This window comes from Panthera tigris, chromosome D4 (assembly GCF_018350195.1).
Source record: "Panthera tigris isolate Pti1 chromosome D4, P.tigris_Pti1_mat1.1, whole genome shotgun sequence".
In the NCBI taxonomy this organism is placed as follows: domain Eukaryota; kingdom Metazoa; phylum Chordata; class Mammalia; order Carnivora; family Felidae; genus Panthera; species Panthera tigris.
The window spans coordinates 33,985,984-34,010,787 of record NC_056672.1 but is presented as its reverse complement, the minus strand read 5'-3'; the positions used below and the strand labels follow the sequence as shown (position 1 = coordinate 34,010,787).

Genomic DNA, 24,804 nt, shown 5'->3' with positions numbered 1-24,804 from the left:
TTTGTTTGGCAGAATACCTAGGAAACCTGATTGTTTAGTGCACGTTGCTAGAATCTGGGTTTCTATTTGGGTCAGGATCCTGAACATTTCTGAACCCTCAGGTTGTTTATTAACCATAGAGGCCAACTGGACAGCCTGTGGAATTATCTGGGCATTTTGATGCCATGCTGGAAAGTACCTCTGTCTCGTGCTTGGGGACGAGTTGCTGTGCAAAGTCCAATGACCTTTTGTCCTGAGGCATTCTGTGCTTTTTCTCACCACTTGGAGGCAAGTTCCTAGAGGGAAGCTTTGTATTGGCTCACTTCTATATAGCTGTATCTCTGGGTATCATAAAAATTTCTCCCTGCCATAAAGAGAGACATTTTTCCTACGGGTTAACTGGAACACAGGAGGTGGAGAAAGTGCTTTTAATTTCAAGGGTCAGAAGTTAGGAGAAAAACCATAAATATTTCCTTTCCTGAGCACTCATCATGCTGTAGCAGGCCATTAATTTTGAAAGAGGTTTTCTATTGAAGGAGCCTGTTCATCTGGTGACATGATGGGTTAGTCTGTATTGCTTTCTCTCCTCTGTGCCAGAGAAATGCTGGTTAAGAGCAAATTATTTATTTAACAACATCTTTAAAGAAAATGCTAGGCATAAGGATTTATGCTAAGGAGCAGTTGTTACTGTTTTGGTTATGAATCTGGGTCCTGTGAACATAGGTGATTTCTCTGAGGGTTTCAAAATTTCCATGAAGGTGATATTTAAATTTTACTGATATAGTCCCACTAACAATGGTGCCTATTTTATGTGCCCATCAGGAAAAAAAATGAAACCACAAAGTCAATTTCATTTCAGTGTTCAAACTTTAATTTCTCTTGCCTCAATGACGATTTGATACTATATAGTTCTAACGAATGCTGATGAAAGTGTATTTGATAGTTACCCTGATCTGTTTAATTCAGTGGGGAAAGTTCTATAAAGGTTTTATTGTAAAGATACATATTATGTAAATATATTTATGTTTATATATAGTTTAGGATATATATACATATGCAAATACATATACATACATATATTGAAACAGATCAGTTAGATTTAGTCTTTCTCTGATTCTCCCTACTCACTCCCCCCACAATAGGTATTTTAAATATACCTAAATTGTGCATCTGAGTTTATTTGACCTCTGTGATTCATGTATTAATGGTGCCTTGGGGACTGTGGTTTATAGCTCACTAGAGAAGGGAGAGATAATGGACCATGTTTACACTCTTGGGCCTCTTTGCAAATATAATTTAAAACGCAAAACTTTGTAACCTCATCTTCCTTCCTCCACTACAGTGGTAGAATTTTGTGACCTTTAAAACTATTTTCTTCTTAGGATTTTTCTTTCCATTCTCTTTTCTCTGATAGGACCTGCATCTTTTTTGTGTATCTTCCTTGCAATATGATTATGGTTAATAGTATTATTATTTGTCTAAGTTCTATGTAAATGAGCTTTGCAGTCAGTGATTAGTTAGTTGCATGTTCTTAGCATTGTAAATCCTTAGATGCATTTTAGTTATTTTCAGCTAACCTTGTAGCTGCTGATTCTTGTGTTGCGACTTTGGATTTTAAAATCCATGAAGGTGCACTTCTCTGTAATTCTTAATTAGTTTAATTGTCCTCTCCATCCAGAGTCATTACAAATAGTAACATTACTGTGTGGCACATAGCTTTATGCAAAGAGCCATAGAAAAATATGTTGTATGATTGTGAAAAAGAGGAACATCTTTCAACTTGAAGTTTGTCAGTTACCATATCCTTCACTAAAGTTTTATTTAACCACTAATTGTTGTTGTTGTTGTTTTATTCTGCTAAAGTATCCTGGTCTCTTTTGTGACCTGTACAAGCAGGCTAAAGTTACTGTTTCTTATCCACATGTCATTTGATAATTGCATATTTGCTTTATTGAGATGCAAAGGGAAACCACATTTACATCCATTTATAAAGAATTTTTAGCTTAGATCTTTTAGATGTAAGACCATTTGCCTCTTAGGCAAAGAAATGAAATCAGCTTTTATCTTTTTTATTTTCTTACCTAAAGCTTCATCCCACAGTCAGTTGCTGACACAGGAGATATAAAAGCTTGATGTCTTTCCTTCCCCAAATTATAAACCTTTCAGTGAAAAAGGACTAAATATTAAGTGATTCATCATGAAGTAAAACACGTAAAAATATATATGCTCTGTATGATGGGCGCTAGAAATAGAAATGAAGCTAGCCACATCTTCAAAATTCATAATCCACAAATTCTGTTAGCAAGAAAGTATAGCACCATTCCCTACCTTCTTTTCTACTTTAGTTGAATCAAATAAAATCAATTTTTTTTCAGGTGGGAAGCCAGAACACCAGAGACAATCACCTGAAAGGCCACTGTGCTCTTCAAACCCACACAAACATCAAAGGGGAGATCATGTGTTGCCATTTCATATCACAGTGAGCTCCACCAGCCGGTCCATGAAACACAGTCATACGACCTAAGGGTTTCTCAATTTCAGCATCATGAAATAGCAACATTCAAAGGAATGTTCCTCCCATATGAGGAAATAGAAAATATCGAAGTAGGTAGGGATATTAATAGATTCAAAATTAAATGGCATATTTGTTTTTAACTAGAATCGTCAGCTCATAGCAGAGAATTAAGTTATTTAAAACAAAAATGTCAACAGCAAAAATAATAAGTAAATAAAAATAAAATAAAATAAGCCAAAGAGAATCCCAAGTACAAGTAAGATTAATCTTACTTATTCTATATCTGTTATTTGGATACAGTTATTATGGTTAAGGAGAGAAAATTTGATACGATTTAAATAAAATAATAATAATAATACATTTTATAGATTTATTCTGCAACTAAGCTATTCCCTTTAAAAAGGTGTTAAGCCAGCAGCCCTTTACATGTGGTCTGCTATTTTACTGTGAAAATTTTCTGTGGACCTAGAAGAAGAGGAATTGAAGAATGCTGGAAACGAAGACGAAAAGGCAGCTATAATTATAATCCAAAGAGTGTGTCCATCAACACAATGCTAGTGGAATAGGATGGAATAAAAAAAAATATGTTTTCTAATGTTCAAAAGTGGTTCCCTGAAAAGACAGGGAACTGCTAGATCCCACTGTGACTAAATGTTCTTTTACTCAGAGATCTTGACCTCTGTGCCATTCAGAAAAGTAATCAGCAGACTTTCTACTACACTTATTTTATTTTATTTATTGTCGAGTCTACTATCCTTTTTTGAAATGATCAGTTTTTGTCTTCCACTTTTCATATGGTGGTAGTATATCTTTACTATTCTAGTCTTTCTTACATGCTTTTGCTTCCTCTCTTAAGAAAACCATGCATTGGGATTACAGAGAGTTCTTACATTGGTCTAGTAAAACCCTGTTGGATCAGTTGCAGCTACAATTGCACATGTGTCTGCTGCCCAGATAAGGAGGGTATTACAGTAGCTTCCTCATGGACAGTAGAGAGAACAAGCCTGGATACACTTTGCCAGAGAATCTGTTGCCAACACTGTGTCTGGACAGGTCTTTAAGAATTTAAGCATAGTAGATAGTAAGAATTAGACAAACATGAGTCTGTGAAATGATGCACGAATCATCAGCACAGGGTAAAGGGATCTTGTCCTGAGACCTCAGAAGAAAAGAACAAGTTTTATGAAAAAGATTTATTATAGTGACCAGGAAAGAATTATGAACAGATGTTTTACTTTCACAATAAGGGCATATGGCCTCCATGCAAAAGAGGAGAGAGTTATAAGGAACATCAAGATGAGTTGGGAGGAAAAAGGCCTCTACAATGAAACAGGAGCCTGATGACAACAAAAATAAATTTGGAGAGAACAGAAAATGACAGCATTGGATATACAACATAGCATCATGGACACTATAAAAAAAAACATGAAAAACTGTTACATAAAGTCAGTGCGTTGTTTGGTCTTCTAGGATGCAGAATGTGATGGGGGACGTGAGAGTGAGTGCAAGGAGAGGAGAGAAATATAACATATACATTATTAGTTGCCTCCTACAAGTAAATAATATGAATGAAACATGAAAATTAAAAGCAAAACAACCTTTAATTGACGAACATATTGTTAAGCTTAAAAACGACTTGATTATACAGATTGAAAGGGCAATCACCTTGGAAAAATTCATTAAAAAGAGACTCATACCTAGGACATATCCTCAAATGTATATTATATGTGATTTTCTTATAAGCATATAAAAACAAATCAAAATAATTTTTAGCTAATCGATTTAATAATAATAATAAAGACAATTTCATCAGTTAGCATGTACTGGTCATTTCCTCTGTGTCCTTTTCTTTAACCATCCCATGAAAAAAACATTGCAAAGAACTTCAAATGAAATAGACCTTATTCATTATCATTTTATCATCGTTCTCTCCTTCAAAAACAGTGATATTGTAATCAATTGAAAGGTATCATGGTACGCAGAGTATGGCATTTTTTGCAAAAAATGTACAATTATTTGGAAAAAGAGAATATTTGGTTTTATTAGCTGTTAAAATTATAAATATCACTAATATGGATTCTTGATGCATTATCTAGAATTATCCTTGTGGAATTAAGAAGATAATTAAAAAATAGTACTCTTGTAATGCCTGGCTGGCTCTGTCATTAGAGCATATGACTCTTCATCTCAGGGTCATGAGTTCAAACTCCATGTTGGGTGTATAGCTTCCTTAAAAAAAATAGAACTCTTTAATGTGTACCCCCAAAGGATACATACTGACTATGCATTGATTAATAAACTAGTGAAAACCTAAGATTTAAATATGTAAGCATCTCTTGACATTGCATATATGTGGTGATACATAAGACTTGTAATTGTTTTGATTTTCAAACAATCTGAATATCACCATAAACCCTGTGGGTTAGCTTTCAATAGAGTGAATCAAAATATTTTACCCTACAATAGATAATGTATGTCCATTTTTTTTTAACCAAAAACAGTAATGAGATTTTAATTTATTGCAGTAGACAAGATGTTCTAAAAGTCTTGGTGCAGTTTTAATCTTTAATATCCTCAGAAACATAAATGTTACAGATTTACAGAAATAAAGTTGTTTTGCGCTTACCTAGTTTGTGAATTTTGAACCATTCCATCTTTTTTTTATTTTAACGCTTCCTGTCATTGTTTGCCATTGTACCATTTTTTATTTTTCTAGGGCTGCCATAGCTAAGTACCACAAACTGAGTGCCTCACACAAGAGAAATTTATTATCTCATAGATGTGGGGGCTAGCAGGTATCAGCAAGGTTGGCGTCTAGGAGGGCCATGAGGCAAGGATCTGCTCCAGGCCTCTCTGATTGCTTATAGATTGCCATTTTCTGCCTGTGTCTTCATGTTGTCTTCCTTCTCTGTGTGTCTGTGTACAGATTTCCTCTTCTTATAAGGATACTAATCATATTGGATTACAGCCATCCTAATGGTCTGATTTCAACTTGATTGTCTCTGTAAAGACCCCATCTACAAAATACATCACATTCTGAAATTTTTTTTCAGGGGGGGTTGGTTAGGACTTAAATGTGCCAACTTCTGCAGGAACACACTTCCACCTGTAACAGCCATCTTGGTTTCCTTTGCTTTCTTTTCTCAGCAATGGCTTGGCAGGTTATGTAAAATTTGCAGTCAGAAGCAACTTGCTAGCACTGAGCCTTTGGGCCAGACCCTGAACCTCCTCAGAACCTCAGTTTTTTCATCTTCACGTGAAGCTATCTCTTACCTCGAGAAGCTTTTGTGAGATTAGAGAGCTACGAAAGGAGCAGCCTTCATGTGTAATTAAACTGACTTGAATTTGAGCCCCTGCTTCATAGCAGCCGTAGATGTGAGGAAGGTTATTTTTCCTGGGTCTCATTCTCATCTCTAAAACAGGAAGAAGGATGTTTGCCTTCCAGAAGCACATTGTGTAGAATTTTAAATGAGCTCCATAAATATCAGGTATTAAGTCAGAATTTCTTCTCAAAAAACATCTTGTAAATGGTAAAGTATGGTAACATTTACTCTTTTCTCTCTTCTTTGTTACTTCTGTGTAACATCCCCAAATTTATGGGCTATTCATTCTAGCATTACTCTAGGTTATTTTATTTTTCTTTAGAATAATATGAGACTTTGGCTCTACGGGGCTGTAAACATAGAACTTTTTTGTTTTTTCTTAAGAAAAATGACATCAAATACCAAAGCCTAATTTGGATACAATGTCAGCTTCTCCCATCCTGAGTTCACAAGAAAAGTCAACCCTAATGCCCTAAGGCATCTATTGTATGTAATGACTTAATTTCTGGCCCGTGCATCTAGAATAGTACTAGCTTTGTACTATCCTTGGGAGAATTGAAAAAAGAATCAGTCAAATTATATTCTGTAGGGCATAATTATCTCATGGAACCCCAGCTGAGAAAGGCTGGCTAAATTTTCTTTTGTTTTTAATGACAATGGACAAAAGCTTCTTTCCTTAAAATCCTTCCTGCATCCCTGATTTTAATGTGCTTTTGTTGCTCACTGATTTTGATGAGGTAGGGAGGAGGCAGCTATTATTTTCATTTCACACAGATGGAAGGCGAAGCATGGAGATGTCAGGAATTGTCTCCAGAGCCTTCTTGAAATAAGATAATGACAAAGTGGGGAATGCAACGCCCGTTCAGCCCAACCACCAGACTGCTTCTATTGGATCAAGATTTCCAATTATAAAATGGATGTGTTTTATATAGATATTGATTCCAAGGGAATCAGAAATGCCTGATGCCATTTAGGACAAAATTGGAATTATGTTATCGTGGCAATAGTGTAATTTGAATAGGCATTTTTGGAATGCAGTATTATGATTTATCATTACCCTACCTCACTGATATCCAAGAGACAGACATTGCTATCATCATAGTTCTAAACTTTTTTACTTTAAGAGATTTAAGGCTTACATACACACTTTGGGAGAACTAACTCCAACTTTATCTCTACTTTTTCTGTTGATGGTTTGAGGTTTACTGACTTGCAGGATAAGTTCAGCATGCCTTGAAGGACTGCTGCAAACTCGCTTTACATATCTTAATTCCTTGCTGTACCAAGCCTGTGATGTGGATACAATGGCCAATTTACTGGTTCCTGAAAATGTTTTGAACATACCAACCTCTACATCTTAGGCTTTTCATTGAAATGCATTTTACTGTTCTCAAACCAGGATGTAAAATATTCTTCAAGGTCCCCATCAGATACCACCAATTTCACAAAATCTTTCCTGGCTACTGAGATCCTATTTTCCTCCTCTAAACATATATGGGTATTTATTACTCAAACCATATTTGGCTCAGGATACATTATCATGCTTTTCTAATTTTCACGTTCCTGTATTTCCAAACGAACAGCAAATTCCTTAGAGACATTGCTTTGTCTAATCTTCTTTATGTCTGACATGGATTAGCAAGATGTGGGATACAGAAAGTTGACATTCAATAAATATTTGTTTATAGAGTCTTTGGAACCCTGTCTTAACTTTGTGACTTTACCATTAAACACGTTTCTCCAGCTATTTCATGTAAGGAAAAAAAAGAAAACATTGTTTTGAGGATTTTTACCTTCCTTTACCTATTTACATACATGTTTTGAAAGATTCTAAACCTGGAGTAAACTAGAAGATCGAATGGTAATTTCTCATTAAGATTACAGGTCTAGGGCTTTACCAACCTACCTTTGAGTAGCCCAGTATTGTGCCCTTCAGGGAATAAGCGGTCAGTGTAGCTAACTGGGAGAATCAGTGCCTCTACCACTGCCACTACCATCACCGCCTCCCAGTGAGCTGGAAAAGCTGCAGATGGGTGTGCAGCACTTTTTGTTGTATCTTGCAAAATAAGCTTATCCTGCACATTTTTCATGTATGTATGTACTTTCACACAAGCCGTAAATATTTAATAAGGTTTTCAAAAATTCTTGTTCTTGTGGATACTATGGGGAATAAGAATAATAAACAATTAACATAACAAATAAATTATATGATACAGGAAAGGTCAAGTGTGCTATAAAATAGAGCAGCTAGGAAAAATGAGGCAGAGAAAGGGAGTGACTTGACAAGGGAGAATACGGAAGTGAGTGCTAAAGCTGGTCCAGAACTCTGGTCCTCTATTTTTCTCTGCCCTTTTCTTTGGCCCGTACTGCTACTCCTGGACTGAGGGGCCATTCCTCCTTGTGTACATGGATTGCTTCATCATGTTCTGCTGCTTCTCACTGCTGCTTGGAATGCAAAGACTGTACCTGATCCTACGTGCCGTAAGTCACGTCTTTAGATTCCCAGTGTGTTAGTCCGATCATGTACTATTTCTACCTTCTATATATATTTCCAAGAGGATTTGAGCTCCACTCTAATTTGTATATAACTTTGACTTCAGATATTCTTAATGACAAATTTATTTTCTTCAAAATGACTAGTGGGGGGTGGGTAACTAAAGTAGAACATGTCCTGAAAACCTGAAAAACAGTTTCTAGAAAAAAACTAAACTGAGCTAAACAAAACTAAGTTTCTATCTTGAGTTTTCTCAGCAGAATATATTTATTTTCATTGCTATGAACACTAGTCAATTTTATGAATTTACTACAATTTATTTATTCCCTCTGGTATTGATGAGTTTTTAGGTTAATTCTAGTTTGTGTCTCTTTTCTGTAGTAAGGTTTATGTTAATGCTGGATATATCACTAGCAATGGAACTGCTGGAAGGTAGGATTTGGTGTATATTTACCTTTATTAAATACAAACAAAACTATTTCAAAGGGATTTTACCAGTTTTCACTCTCATCAGCAGTATATGAGTATTCCTTTGTTCTACAACCTTGCCTAAATGTGGTGGTGTTCAATTTCCAATTGTAAATATTCTGGTGAGTGTAGAGTGGTTTCTTGTAATATTATTTTACATTTCTTCAATGACTAACATTGGTGAACATCTTTGTGGATGTTTGGTGGCCATTTGGATATTCTCTTTGTGAATTGCTTAAGACTTTTATTGTCACTTTCTCCCTCCAAAAGACAGGCAATACAATAAAAAAGTTGATAAATAGTTTTGGGACTGTGGTGGATATGTTTTTTGCAGATATCTTCTTCCACTCCTATCTTAATAATGTCTTTTGATGAGCAGGCATTTTAAATTTTAATTAATTCCAACTTATTTATTGTTGTTACTTTGCCATGTTTCAAAAGTCTTTGCCTATCCCAAAGTTACAAAGATATTTTTCTGTGCTATTTTTGGTAAGATTTGTTGTTTATCTTCATGTTTAGGTTTCTAGTCTATGTGGAATTGATTTTATGTATGGTGTGAGGTAGGGAGCCAACATATATTTTTTTTCATATAGATATCCACTTGACCCAGTGCTACTGATTGAAAAGATTATTCCTTCCTACTGCATTACAAGGACACAGTTGCTTATAAGTCAAGTGCCTAAATACAAGTGTATATGTTTCTAGAGTTATTATTCTACTCTTCTGGTCTGTTTGCCCTTCAGCCAATACTTCACCGTCTTAAATTTTGTTGCTTTGTCATAAGTCTTGGTAACTGGTATTGTTACCTTCAATAGGTAGTTTTTCAACATTTGTTCTTAAGATTGTTTTAGCTATTCTTGGTTGTTTGCACTTTCTTATAAATTTTAAAATAAGTTTTCTATTTCTCAAGAAAAAACATGTTGAAATTTATGTTGGAATTCCATTGAATTTATAGATCAATTTGGGAAATATTAACATTTTTACAATAAAGAGTCTTTTAAGCCATGAACATATTATAATCACTCATTTTTATATCATCTTTAATTTATTAATGCTATATAATTTTCTGCATAGAAATCTTGTTAACTTTGTTATATTTATTTCTAGATTTTTAATGTATTTTTGATGCTGTTGCAAATGGCACATTTTAAAAAATATTTATTTTCTGCTTTTTGTGAGTATAAAATGCAGCTGGAGTTTTGTATTGACCATGTATTCAGTAGCCTTGCCAAATTCACTTACTGATTTTAATATTTATTATATTTTCTTACTTTTTCACCCATTCTAGTAACTGGGCAAGTTGACTAGCTCCTATCCAATTACAGACACATCCAACATGCTCTGTCAGAAGCCGGCCAGAGGAGTGCACACTAACTGTTCAAAATGTCATTCCTTTAAAAAGCTTATGAAATTTCTCTGTTTTTAGATTATTAACCTAACTTGATTTGTGGATTTTATCCCTGGGCAGAAACTGCTTAAGGAAAATAGAATCTATGGAAATAAAATTATGCTAACTACTACCTGTCAGTACACTCAGTGAGATCAATTGAATCTCAGACACATACGTCACTTCAATTATATCACCAGGGAGGAACGTCATGCTATGTGGTTTTAGCCAATGGTTAAAGACATTTTAGAACAATTTTGTTTTGAGCTATGTGGCAGAAAAATATTTATAATTGGAAGAAGGGGCAGAGAGACACAAATAGTTTCAAGTTACTGATTTTTCCTAAATCACAAAACAATACACTACTTACAAATACACCACTTAAAAAATGACAATGATTTTACTAGTTGATTGCTGTCAAAAGAGGACAAAATTAACTCAGATGCAGCCATAAGAAACCAAGTTTGCCTACCTGTACATATGTATGTATATATGTATTTTATTTTTTTAATGTTTATTTATTTTAGAGGTGGGGGGGGAGGGAAGGAGGAGAGAGAACACAAGTGGGAGAGGGGCAGAGAGAGAGGGAGACACAGAATCTGAAGCAGGCTCCAGGCTCCAAGCTGTCAGCACAGAGCCCAGCGTGGGACTCAAACTCAGGAATGGTGAGCTGAAGTTGGACACTGAACCAACAGAGCCACCCAGGCACCCCACCCTACCTGTATTCAAAATGTGATAAAGTACTGAAGAAAATGTACATTTTATGTATTTATGTATTTATTTATTTATTTAATGTTTGTTTATTTCTGAGACAGAGACAGAGCATGAGTGGGGGAGGGGCAGAGAGAGCAGGAGACAGAATCAGAAGCAGGCTCCAGGCTCTGAGCTGTCAGCACAGACCCCGACACAGGGCTCGAACTCACAACCTTTGAGATCATGACCTGAGCCGAAGTTGGTCGCTCAACTGACTGAGCCACCCAGGTGCCCTGAAAATGTACATTTTAAAAGAATATTTATTTTATTTTGGATGAGATAAATATCCCCTTAGCAATATTAGTTTTTGCTGTATACCAAACCATCCCCAAACTTAGTAGATTAAACCAAACATCCCTTTATTTATCTTGCAGTGCTCTGCGTCAGCATTCTAGGCTGAGCTCAGGTAGGCGGCTCTGCTCTTATGGGCCATACTTGGCTCATCTTTCCTGAAATTGCTTATGAGTCTGGGGTCAGCTGCCAGGTCCTCTGGGGAATGACTGTTCCCCAGATGCTCAGATGGTAGCTCATCTCTGTTCCACGTGGTCTCTTCATCCTCTGCCGGGCCACCTTGGCCTTGATCAAACAGTGGTGGTGACAGGGGACCCAATATCAGCAAGTGGAAGGAAGCACAAGAGCTACTTCCTCAGGTTTTCTGGGCTACTTGAGATTCAGGGTCAGAATGTGCACAATGTCATTTCTGACCTATTCTGTTGGCCAAGGCAAGTGGCAGGAATGACTAGAGGAGGAATAGATTCCTTTATTAGAGAGACTGAGTAAGGTGGCATTTTCTTGGTTACCTGCTGTATCTCTTGTCCAACAAACTGTAGTGCTCTATAATGTATTTTTACATTATAGGTTAAATAGGTTAATTACTAGCAGTTTCAAGTTTAGGTAACTAATAAGAAAAAAAATAAGGAATTAAATGCCTGCATGTTGGGGTGTTAAAGGCCTTGCTATAATAATGGAAGAAATCCTGGAGTGAAAACCTGAGGGATGAAATGGACAAGATAGCTGAGACCAAAAAGCTAATTTGGGAAACTAGCCAGTAACTGACTCAAAGTAGGACCTAGCTTCTAAATCCTGAAATAAAGGATTTTTGAATTATTGGAATGGCTGTGTTTTCGAATAGTGTGAATGCAGTGTACTATTGGATATTAGTATCACTGCTAATATTACAAGGTTTAAAAGGGTCAAAACAAGACTTTGACGTACCAAACTTTAGAAACTTTTTTTTTTTTTTTAAGTGTGGGTAGAAAGCCTTTCCGGAATCACAGATTCAAAAGTGTGACTACAGAGATCTAGTGTGCCTACTGTCCCTTTGTACATGAAAGCAGATTTTTTTTCTAGATTTCAGGAATGCAAATGAGAACTAACATCAGGTACTTTACTTTTCAAGTAAAAAATTTAAAGTGTGTTAAAGTGAGCCCCACCATAAAGAAAATTCATTTGGTTTTCCAGGGCCTGTTGCTATCTAGGAACAGAGAGCAGTGACTCAAAACAATGAAAAGCAACACATTATTTCTGGTTGTTTTAAACAGAATTGGGAAAGGGACAGTGCCACAGGGTCCTTGAAAAGTGAAACGGTCAAAAGACTTCACAGCAGAGTACAATGGCAATGCCCACATAAATAGAGTGGAAGGTTCTGCAGAAACTTGGAGCTGGGTGGGCCGGTGGGGGGGGGGGGGCGGCGGAGGGTGAGGGAGAACTGCATTTTTAAAACCATTGGCACACAGCCACTGGAGAAGCCATCTAAATACAATTCAGACCATGTCACTCCATAACATAAAGCCCACCAGTGTCTTCCCACTGCATTTCAAATGCAATCCGGTGTCTGCAGTGTGGCCTCCAGGTCCTGTGCAGTCTGGACCCAGTTTGCTTTCCCAGCCTACCACACACTGCCTGGCTCACTGGGCCCCAGTCTCTGCCCTGGACAGTCTGATCCCTTAACCTGGAAAACTCTTACTTTTTCTACCTCCTTGCCCCGAATGTATCAGGGAACTTGTTGTCCTGTGCATTGTTATGTCTCTGTACCTGTCGCCATGCCTGGTATTCAGAAATATTTCTGGAGCAGAAGAATGAAGGAATTCATTTTTAAAACAAAAACACAGTTGATGTGTAAAAGTTATTCTAGCTTAGGATAGATGGCTTACAATTATAAAACAAGGACATTGTATGAACCTCTCAAAAAAACAGTGTCTTTTCTCCTCTGTGTTACATCATGTTGACATCAGCTGTCACATCGAGCCTTTAACATTTGGTTATTACAACAAGTGTTTGACTCCAGAAGGGCGTTGCTGGACAAATGAGTAAAAGCTCTCTTTTTTTATCCATTGCCACCTGAAGTGTATGTGAAAATAATCCACATTGTGGAACATCTAGAACAATGGAACTCCAATGACTTGTTTGACCTGGGAGAGAATCATAGAACTTTTATTTGTTTGTTTTTTATCTCACTTAAAAAATGTCTAATTTTGTGTCTTTGATAATATATGTAGTTCATTAGTAATATAGTAGCTATATATAATATGTTAAATACATATTTTTCACATGCATTTTTAAACATGCACTATATTTGTGTATGGCCTGTGTGTACCATATTTATGTGTGGAATGTATACATAAATATAAAGTGATAAGTTTGAAAGTGATGAAGTTTTTTTAAGCTTATTTATTTATTTTGAGAGAAAGAAACAGAGTGCAAGCAGGGGATGGGCGGAGAGAGGGAGAGACCGAATCCCAAGCAGGCTCTATGCTATCAAAGCACAGCCCTATACAGGGGTCGAACTCACAAACCGTGAGATCATGACCTGAGCTGAGGTCAAGAGTGGGACGCTTAAGCGACTGAGCCACCCAAGCACCCCAAAAATGATGAAGATTTATGCTATGAATAGTTTGACCCTAATGACAGTGCCGTGGGAGAAAGTAACCACCTTTTCTAAAAGCTTAGGTTTGCAAAAGATTTTTACAAGGTGATACGATAACACATCATGGTTAAATCTATGATTTAAAAAATATTAAAGGAAACATATTAAAGAATAGGGCCAGCCTAGTAAGTTTGTGAAGGAAACATCATAGGACATATCACAAAAGGTAGAGAGACTCCTTAAAGGATGGCGTTTTAATTTGGGGCTTGATCCCCCAGCACTCGCCTGCCAGCACCATTGCCTGTTCCCTCCCCTGACTTGGGTCTGCTCATATTAGTACCTGGCTACTTTCCTACTTTGGAATATAAAAATCTGCGTGTCAGAATGTTTCTGTGATGATGCCTAAACCTAGCAGAGAAGTTTAGTTGATGTTATTTGACATTTTCTTTTCTTTTAGTCACATGAGCCACTCATTTAAGATTATATAGTCAGTATCCGGAAAGTTTGGTAGTGAGGAAGTTATTACATCCAGTTTGCAAGTAGGCTTTGAATGACTTTAAACTCTTTTTTCTGATATAGGTACTGTGTATTTTTTTTTCTTTGAGGATTTTATAGAAATGTAATAAAAACGACAGTATTTTACAAAAGCCTTTTTCCGGAGGTCTGGAATATATTTTCTAAAAGGGTGACTATGGGAAAAAATTTTTTTTTCATTGCCCGTCTGACACATCTTGGTATGGGAAATGCATAGTGCTTTTATTGCTGCAGGAAATTTTTGTACTTTATTATCAAATCACTTTATAATGCCAACTGCTTTTGAAAAATAGCCATTGTATGTCTTCATTTCTTCTTTCAATATGGCCATGTTGCCCTAAGCAACTTTATAGTAAAGAGCACTCAGACCAGTATCTTTCTGCTTGGATAACTGTCCTGTATAACTCTGTGCCTTCACTATCTAACACATTCTTATTTATTTCCAATTAGTCAAAATGTATCCTTGGTAAAATTTAAATAAAAGAGAAAACCCCATAAAAAAGAACTTGATGGTAATATACAAAATAGATATGCTTTTGGTGATACAAACATGTGCCTGCATGTCATTAATTCAATTACTAACTTGTGAGAATATTTGAAAATCCATTTCTGGTTAATCATTTCTGTTTCTAAACACACCTGTAAACTGTTTGGCTCTAAGATACTCAAATACGCAATAATGGGTTATTGAGTTAAAGACTGACCTTTTGGAGAATTTTTGACTCACGGTGTAAACTTTAATTTGTGAATTATTTATCCATCTAGGACAATGACTGTCAAGTATTTTATCCAGTGAGATTCTCTCATCCTTTCTTCCTATACACCCTTTCTAAAGTTTTCTTCCTTCTTCATTAGAGTGAATCCTTATATTGTTTCTCTTCCAATTAAAGGAGAGGCTTTTTCTTTATGTTGCTCATTTTAGAATTAATCATGGCTTCATCTAAGCTAGGGTCTCCATTATATAAATCAGAGATGATAGAAGCAGCATGCTATATGAGATATAAAATTGGCCTGGGTTTTGAACCCTCCTCTGAGACTAACCAGAAGTATATTCTGAGGTTATTAATTCAATTATGTTCTTTCACTTCATTCATTGTCTGCTAATAGAAGGGATTGCCCAAGATTACCTGTAATTTTTTTGTGATTTTTATCAATTTATGGTTCCATTCAAGGAGACTCATAGATGTGAAGAAGGTACTAACAATGAAGAAGAATGTAATATAACTGAATACAATAAATGTGCAAGTGAGAAGGAGAGTATATATGGAATATCTCTGATTAATATGTGTCCTGTCTACCTTTCTTTAGGTTATGTTTCTATTTGTTTTAATAACCAAATATGTGGGTTATCTACAGAGAATCGAATTCTTCTACTGTGTGTGTTGTTCAGAGATTTTCAAAGAGACACCAGCCTATGTCATGAGGTCAATATTGGGAAAATGAAGAGAATATTCCTTAATTCCACATTCTCCAGCCATTCATGGTGACCTCTCTCTTTCTGTTGCTGGCAGTGATTTGAAAGAACATTCCTTAGAACTGGATATTTCCATCCTGGGACTGTTCCCTCAGAGAAGAGCTGAGCTCCCAGCATGAGAAATGGGAACCATGTCTATTCACTGACAGACATCAGTGCAACAATGTCTGCTCCATTTAACAGATTCATTCTTTAATTGGTGACAATATTTATGTCACCTAAGCCTGTGAACTGAACTTCCCATAAGGCAAGCCAATTTCAATTCTAGCTCAGGACAAAAAGGGAAATTTGGGAGTCATCCATAGTGTTTTGACTGCCATGCCCAGAGATTCAAATCTGTTTTGAGTTTATATACTAAAACTGCACTGAAAACACCTCCGATTATTGGGTTTAGAAAACAGTGTAATAGAAACAGGTCTTGAAAATTCCTGAACATTTTTTTTTATTCCTCAACATTAATGAACTATTCTTGGACAGTGTTTCCCAATGTCGACACTGTTGACATTTTGGGCAGTTAATTCTTGACGGGTACAGGAGGGAGTATACTGTGCCTTCTGAGATATTTAGTAGCATCCCTGTCCTCAACCTCTTATATGTCATTAGCTCCCTTTATGTTGTGACAACAAAAAATCTCTCCAGACATTACCAAATGTCCCTGGGGAGGTGGCAAAATCATTCTCAATTGTGAGCTACCAGTCTAGAGCTTTGATCATTCTGAGCATGGAATTATAGTCCTAGCACCTGTGAGTAGGCAAAAATCGGTTCTCATTGAGCTCTAGTATGGAAGGATTTAACAACAATTAAAAGGCCCTTCATTTTGCTTTTAAAATACTTTCAAGAAAAAAAAAAGTAATCAGTGCTAAAGGGAATGATAATTTCCCAACAAATGTAAAAATTTATTTTTCACAGTAAATAAATAAAATGTATCATGTATTGCTTGATTTCTTTTCCACTATGTGTTGATGGAAATAAATAAAATGAACATAATAATGATTAATGCCTTATTACCCATAATATATTTTAAAAACTAAGTGCATTTTAAACAAGAAATATTTTATATGTGTGAAAGAAGAACACCCTTTTCGATTTTAAGGTAATGAAAATCAGGTATAGTGAGTTAGGAATGTTGGTTTCACGTCCATTTAAAGGTGCCCAAAGATTAATATAATAGAATCTGTTGTATATGTTTCTGGAAGAATGCAACAGATAACAGAGTCCCAATAGCAAGCTGAATAGACTTGTATTTGAACTTTTCCATTGCCAGTTTCCACCATCATCACATAACACTAGATAGAAGTAGTTACATGCAATAATCATTTAAAGAAATTACTTGCTTTTTCTAAAACTCTCCTCCATTTCAAATCATAATTATAGTTCCATTTGTAGAGGTAAAATAGGCAGGGACATAAGGTGTTTTGTTTTGTTTTGTTTTTTTCCTTCATTATCTGTTTTTTTTTTTCCTCATGGCATACTTCACTTTTACTTCTTGAAAGAGAAAAACATAATCAAAGTTAATAATGTCCTTTTGTCATTAATGAAAGTAACTATGTTTGCTCCAAATGTAAAGTTTTGACATTTTGTAGAGATGTTATTGATAGTGACTTAGAAAGTGAATCATACTATATTAAGCTCAGATAATTGGCTTGTCTCTGTATGTATTAAAACTAAGCATGTAGAGAGCCTTTTATAGTATCCATATTGATAGGTATCATTTTACTCTTCAGATATTCTTATAATTCAGTTGATTCTTTCAAAGAATTACTGTTTGCTTACTTAGAGTTCCTTGGTGTCTTCATAGCCTACTCCAAAAATAAGATGATTGAATTATTATTTTGTATTTATATGTGATAACTCATGAAATCTCCCACCCACCCCCAACTTATTTCCATGTAAGCATGTTTAGGACCAAAATTTGAAAAAAAAAAAAAAAAAAAAAGAGTTTTTGATATGATGTGCCATTATGTGAAAGAGTATCATTTTAAGAAGATTTGAATTTCACTCATAAAAATAATTCCTAATATCCTTTAGATCTGAGTGTTTTATCTGGCATGGATTGGATATACAGTTATTTTATCAGTGTGTTATTTAACTTAATAGCCTTTATCCACTGTTCTCCGTTTTCTCAGCAGCAGTTTTCATAATGGGCATTGAGGCTTTTGGTGCTGCATGTATTAAAGAATGTTTTCCATATTCCTCACTGATATTAATTAATCAGATGTAGCCATTTCATAAGAACTATACAAATCATTCCCCATGGATGTGCAGAAGTATGCTTGTCTTTCCTGTTTATGAGATGTGGCACGTTTTTGCTGTCAGAAGCTCCCATTTCTATTACATGAAAGAAGGACTTTCACTAGTGGGAAAAAAAAAAAAAAAACTTTTCTGGCTATGATATGAAACACAAATGCCTCTTTTTAATAATAAAATTTCTATTTGGACATTTTCCAGTTATACACTTAACCCACTTACTGATCCTTCCTTTACATTCCATGGAGTCATTAAAAAAAAAAAAAAAAAAAAAGATGAGGCACCTGGGTGGCTGAGTCAGTTAAGCATCTGACTCTTGATTTCAGCTCAGGTCATGATCTAATGCTTTGTGGATTCGAGCCCCATGTCAGGCTCAGAGCTGAGCATGGAGCCTGCTTGGGATTCTCTCTCTCCTTCTCTCTCTCTGCCCCTCCCCTGCTCTCGCTCACTTGCTCCCTTAAAATAAATAAGCTTAAGTTCTTATTTATTTATTTATTTATTTAGCCAGGGGATGGAATAGCCATGGAGAAGTATTTGGCCCAGAGGTTAAGTAGGTTTCCTCATATAACACAATGAATCTTTAGAGTCTGATTATGAGGAAGCAAAGACTACAAGGACTAAGGGTTCCCAACTCACTGTTTTCATCTCCAGCCCTAAAATCCAAGCCTCATTTACAGCCATGATGTTCAGGCTGTTGAAGCAAGTAACCATAGTCTGTGCTGTCCCAAGAGGGCAGCCACTAGCCACATGTGGCCATTTAAGCTTAAATTAAACTTAAATACAATAAAATGTTTATTTCTCTTGTTTCACTAGCTCCGTTTAAAGTAGCCAATTATGAGTGCAGATAAGGAACATTTCCAGAATGTTTTATTGGATAGCGCTGGAGGATTTTTGTCCTATCTCGTGATAAAATATTTAGAGGGCTATCTCCTCGTGGAAAATCCTCACAAATAAGTGAAATGTTGAAAGTGTATTTATTTATTTATTTATTTATTTATTTATTTATTTATTTTTGTGTCCTTGTGTTGTAGCTGTGCACTGAGGACAGGGAGTTCCCTGATGGCCTTCAGGGGCCTCTGTCAGCTTGCTGTAAACTCCAGGCTCCCCAACTCCTAGCTTCAGCCACAGCAGCCCCTGCTTATGTCTGTTTTACAAATTGGGGTTTCCTGGTAGCACATGTTGTGCACAAACGGTTGCTTCTCTTAAATGATTGGAAGCCTGTCTAGTCGATTTAGAGAGAGTGGACTGGTTTGGAAGGTTGACAGAAAGAAGTCACAACATTTTGGGACTTCCTCCTTACTACACCATCCCCCTAACTTAATAGATATCTATATGAAGAAATGCTCAGTTAAGTATCATTACAATATTACTGTTTCTTAGAGTCTAGAATTGAGAGCATGGTGTTGTTAGATAAGAAAAAGGCAAAATTATAAAAATGGGATATAAACAATGATCTCTGATTTGCTAGTGACAGCAGGGTTTTTTTGTTGTTTGTATTTTTAAGTTCTATGGACATTTTTTTTTAATGAAAAATTCTTTCCCTTTCTCTCACTCTTTTCAGAATGATTTGATTCTTTAACTGCCTTCTGGATGACCTATTAATTTTTAAAAAAATATTTTTAAAGTGATGAACTCACAGATTTTAGTAGGATATGTTTCATTCAGTTAATTGCAGTTTTCCTTCTGGCCACCAGAATCTCCTCCATTTAGCTGAAGGGAGCCTCATCACCTCGGCTCACTTTTTTGGATATGACCTAGTAGTTCCCGAAAGTCTCATTACTTCCTGGTAGGACAAGATGTTGCACACTCATTTTGCATATTTCCTACATAAAACTGACAATCATTCATTTTCCTAGGGAAATCGGGATTCTAATTTTAAGGAAAGAAAAGTTCCATTATGCCTTTTTTTCTGTTATGTTAACACAATCTACAGAAACACATACCACAATTCAGAAAGCTGGGAAAAATCCTTCAGCATGAATATTAGTTTGAATATGAATATACTTATTACAGGAAAGGGTTACAATGTTAAATTGAAGATAAGGCGTTGAGTAGATGGCAGTTTATGTGATCACTTGAAACAGTGATTTGTTGAGGCTTTTAGGCAAGTGTACTTTTTGTTATTCCATTTCAAATTATATTGTGCACCTCTGAACTGTTAGCTTTTGAGGTCATGCAATGTACAGAAACACAAAAGTAGTATTTGGCTAATTGAAAAATCAACAAAATTATAGTTCCTTAAAAGGATCTTTGTCCTGCAAGCAATAAGAAACCAGAGAGTTTTAAATGTGTGTGTGTGTGTGTGTGTGTGTGTGTGTGTGTATCTTTCATTTTACCTGCATGGTTCAGTTTTATTGGCTTGTCCCAGTGAAGGAAAGGCACAAAGGACAAGGCATATAAAAATCAGAGTTAGCCTCTGCTGAGGGCTATTGAACACACTCACAGTAATTTGTGATGTAAGCTAAACCATGGTGTTTTTAATATCCCTCAACCCCTTTTCCTGTTCTTTTTGTTGCAAAGTGCTTGGCAACCCTTTCTCTAGGCTAATGGAAACTACTTGTAATATTCATTCATCCTCATTATTTTCGCTGTTAGTGTTTCCTTTAAAAATCCATTTCCCATTTTTGTTCTAAAATTTAAATTCCACGTTACTGATATGCAAGCCAGCATTTCCTTTTTGGCAAAGTTTCCAAGTAATAAACAAGATATGGAGTGGAGATTAGCTGGAATGAACATCTCGAATAGGTTTTATCTTCACACCTCTGATCTCCTTTTGTCGAATCAGGCCAAGGACATAGCCCATTTAAGTATAAATATGTATGTGCTTCAGCTGCATTCATTCCTAGATCCTATCACTGTTTTAAGTCTAGAGGTAACATTTGTAGGCTCATTTGGAAGAATTTGGTCTTCTTATGCCACTTCAGTCAGGCAGAGGAAAAAGCCAAATCACTTCTTCCCTGAGAGAGCATTTCATACATCTCCATCTCTGTGATCGCACCGAGTCATTATGTAGCAGTTGGCTCTGATACGCTTGCACAGACACAAATTGAGTCCGACAGGACTGATGTCTCCTGGACTTTGCTGTCATTTGAAATGCTGGCATGAGGATGGGGACAGAGAGAGGGGGAGGGGAGGAGAGCTGATTCTTTCAGCACTTTTCCTATGAAGTTTGGAGAATTTTAGCATTTGATAGCTGTGAACTGCCTAATAAGTTGTTTTCCTGATGAGATTGATAACAGTAGCAGATTTGGAACAGCTGGCTAGCTTTTGGTTTCAAGTAGATGTGTTTCAATGTATAACTTACCGCTTTATGCCACCCGCAAATCTGTTAAAAATAAAAAGGGTTACCTAGTGGATTGGTAATTAGAATGATCTCCCACTCTTTCTTTTAGTTTCATCTTTCCTTCATTTAAACCACTCATGCATAGTAATGAACAAGATAAGATCTTTTTAAATTTTTTTATTCTCAGCCTCAAGCTCAGTTTCAGAAAAGATACACTGTAGTATCTGCACTACAGTACTTTCGAAAGTACAAGTCATTTTAGTGGATTAGGTTATTTCTGGATAGCTCTAGAATTTCCTGTCAAGAATTTTGTATGTGTTTCAAGTATTCCAATATACAAAACTTAAAGGTATACTGTTTCATTTGGCAAACACATTCTGATTGTCATGCTCAAGTTCTCACAATGATAGAGGAAGCAGTAGCATTCATTACTCTCTCCATATTGAAAGGCTACTGTGTATAAGATGCTGTGCCTGGGGCGCCTGGGTGGCTCAGTTGATTAAGTGTCCGACTCTTGATTTCGGCTCAAGTTATGATCTCACGTTTTTGGAGATTGAGCCTGTGCTGACAGCACTCTCCCTTTCTCTCTGCCCCCCCGCCCCCCACTGCTCTCTCTCATGCTCTCTCTCTCTCTCTCTCAAATAAATAAACTTTAAAGACAAACAAGCAAAAAACACTTCAAGATGTGTGCTAGATTTGTTGAAGGTTCCTATAAAAACAATTATTTATCATCTGAAGAATCATACTTCAAATTATTGCTTGGACCTCATCATTGCCTTCTCTTCTTTCCAGTTACTGCCAGGACCACCATAGCTGTGTGGTCTGTGTTTCTTCTCACCTGGGACTCTTGCTCTGGCCTAATATTTCCACATGTACATGTCAGTTTATCTTCCCAAAGCCTATTTCCTTGTTCTTCTGCTCTAAAACATTAAATAGTTTTATTTGTGGTTTGCTGAATAATTGGCTGGTTGAGTTAGATTGACATTCAAGGCTCACTGTGACCTTTTTTCTTTTTCTTTTGTGTGTGTGTGTTTTTTTTGTTTTTTTTTTAATCCTGAGCCATTTTCTTTTGCCTCCTCTCCTTCTGATTTCCTAATGAGTTATCACACCAGGCCAGTGGTCTCAATGTTGTCCCTGTACCAGCTGCATCAGAAACTTGTTAGAAATGTAAATTCTGGGACCCCATCACGGACCTAGTGAACTACAGACCCTGGGGGTGGCGACCAGGTTTCTGTTTTAACAAGCCTTCCAGGAGGTTGTAATGCATATAGATATTTGGGAAGCCCTACTCCAGCCAAACCTGGAGACTCATCTTTTCCAAAGTTCCTTTCCCACTGCCCTGCCTTTAATAGAATTCCTGGAATGCCTTTCCTCTTTTTGGTTAAATCCTGCCTACACTCCTAGGCCTGCTTTGAGATACTGCTTTATCTATGATACCATTCCAGATCCTGTCTTTTATGGCATTATTTGGTTTTCTTTTCCTGGCACTCATCACTTCTCAACTTATAGTAGTCATCAGATGTGACGGTCTTATTTTCTCTACTGAGCTGGAAAGTCACAGAGGACAGAATTTGACTCATTTTTTGTGCTCCATGGCACTGTATACTAAGTGTACTTGCACCCAGTAGGCTCTCTACAGTTCGCAGTTTATCAGTTTTACATAGGAGATTGAGAAAGCAAAGCTATTGCCCAGGAGACATATACAAATCCTGTTAAAGCAAATAGGCTCATGCTAACTATTGTTTTGACTTACTGAAGCCAAACTAGACTTGAACATTGATGTGTCTTCAGGGAAGAAGCCAAACGTGCTAGTGTAAAAAATTCTAACCTCTCCCATTTAGCTGGAGAAGTTGAATTAGCCCTGTCACTTCACCTCGTGCCAAGAAAGCAGCTTCCACTATTCTGTCAATAATAGACTTTTATCCAGCACGGTGGAGCTTCCCTTAAATCTGTCTCATAGCATTGCTGTTTTTTCTTCCACTGATGCATTCACATAGTGTTTCATAAGAAGTGACAGTTTCTTCTCGCACAGCGTTGCCCAAAAGGTGGCACAAGCAGAGAGTGCCATTCAAGGTGGTTGGCTTTAGGGTAGCCTGACAATGGGCATGAGATGTGCCACAGCTGCCCCATTTTTCGAACCAAGTTATTTCCCTTCTAAAACAAAGGCATCACAGTTACAATGTCTTGGGTGCTTACAATGGATCGTGTCTCGTGGTGTTTGTGATGGAACAAGAGGAAAAGAGTAAAAAATCTAAGCGTCCTTGTGTTTCCTTTCTTTTGTCTTCCTCTCCCCTTACAGGCTCTGAAAGAGTTCCAGCTGAAATTTCTGATCGGACAGACTCGCTGAAGCTTCCGAGGCAGTGATTCCAAACTGCCAGCTCAGGCCGCTGCCAAGCTGCAGGATGGTGCACGTAGCCAGGCCGCTGTTGCTGCTTCTCGCTTTCTTCCTCCGCGCGGATGCTGAGAGTAAGCCATTCTCCCTTCTCCACGGGGCTGTGACTGTAATGAGCGGTTTTGTTGGCAGCTGGCACCAGGCTCAGGGCCTCTGAATACGTTTCCTTAGGAAGTAAATCCTGAGACACTGTGGGATCCTCCTTGGCTACCAGCCAGCCTTTGAAAGAGATTATTGACGTGACTTCCTTACCATTTCCTCTCTCTTAATGCCCCTTTTCTTGTGCATCTAACTGCTTCTACTGTCTTTTTTTTTTTTTTTTTTTTTTTCTCACCAACCCTGGTGGCAAAGATACTATGAGCCCAATGATATAACTCAAATCGGGGTTAACCAGTTGGTGGTGCCAATAAGTAAACATCGTTCAGACACATTAGAAATTTCTTTACTTTTGTGGAACTTTCTAAGTTTAGAAAAATGCACAATGTCACATTGAGCCCAATTAAACCTCCAAGCCCCTTGTAGCTGTCATAGCAGCTGTTCTAAATGTACTGTTTCCGACAGCTGTCGTCGAGTACAGTATTCAAACAAATCAAGCAGAACTGACAACTTTGTGGCTGAATGAAGGGTGTGGAAGTGTGAGGAGAATTCTGTGGAGTACAGACACCAAAGTTTGCTTTATTGGACTCAATTTATGAAACTGAGATTGTGGTCAATTAGCTTGCCAATTAATGAGAAGATCATATCTCCTTCGTAATTAGGAAATCATTAGGTCTACCTTGTTTACATATGTTTCTTTTCCCATCTGGCCCAGGGTCTTTTGGTAGAGATAGTACTGGAAAAGGCATGCCTCTGGCTTGGGCTCACTGACATGTCTGGTTTCTCAGGAATGGTATGGCTCATGTGAGAGTCGGCCATTCTCTTTGGGAGTCCCCTGGTACTAGGAAAACATATAACATCTGCAGGCATTAACTTTTCCTTCTGCTGACTGTTTCCGTGAGATGAAATTTGATTCATGTTGAGGATGTTTCGAAGACAAGGATCCTGTGTCCTGTTGGCCCCTACCTATTAATTGAATTTTGACAAAAATTT

At 36.8% G+C, this 24,804-nt stretch overlaps 1 protein-coding gene across 3 annotated transcripts in view; it reads left to right on the top strand.

The window, feature by feature from the left end:
* The window catches only part of PTPRD (protein tyrosine phosphatase receptor type D), a 521,791-nt gene that overhangs the window by 87,263 nt on the left and 409,724 nt on the right, over window positions 1-24,804 (top strand). For all 3 annotated transcript variants that reach the window (XM_042963695.1, XM_042963694.1, XM_042963696.1), the window contains exon 2: window positions 23,623-23,789. In XM_042963695.1, coding sequence (XP_042819629.1) covers window positions 23,726-23,789 — 64 coding nt within the window. In that variant the 5' untranslated portion in view covers window positions 23,623-23,725. The remainder of the gene's footprint in view (window positions 1-23,622; window positions 23,790-24,804) is intronic.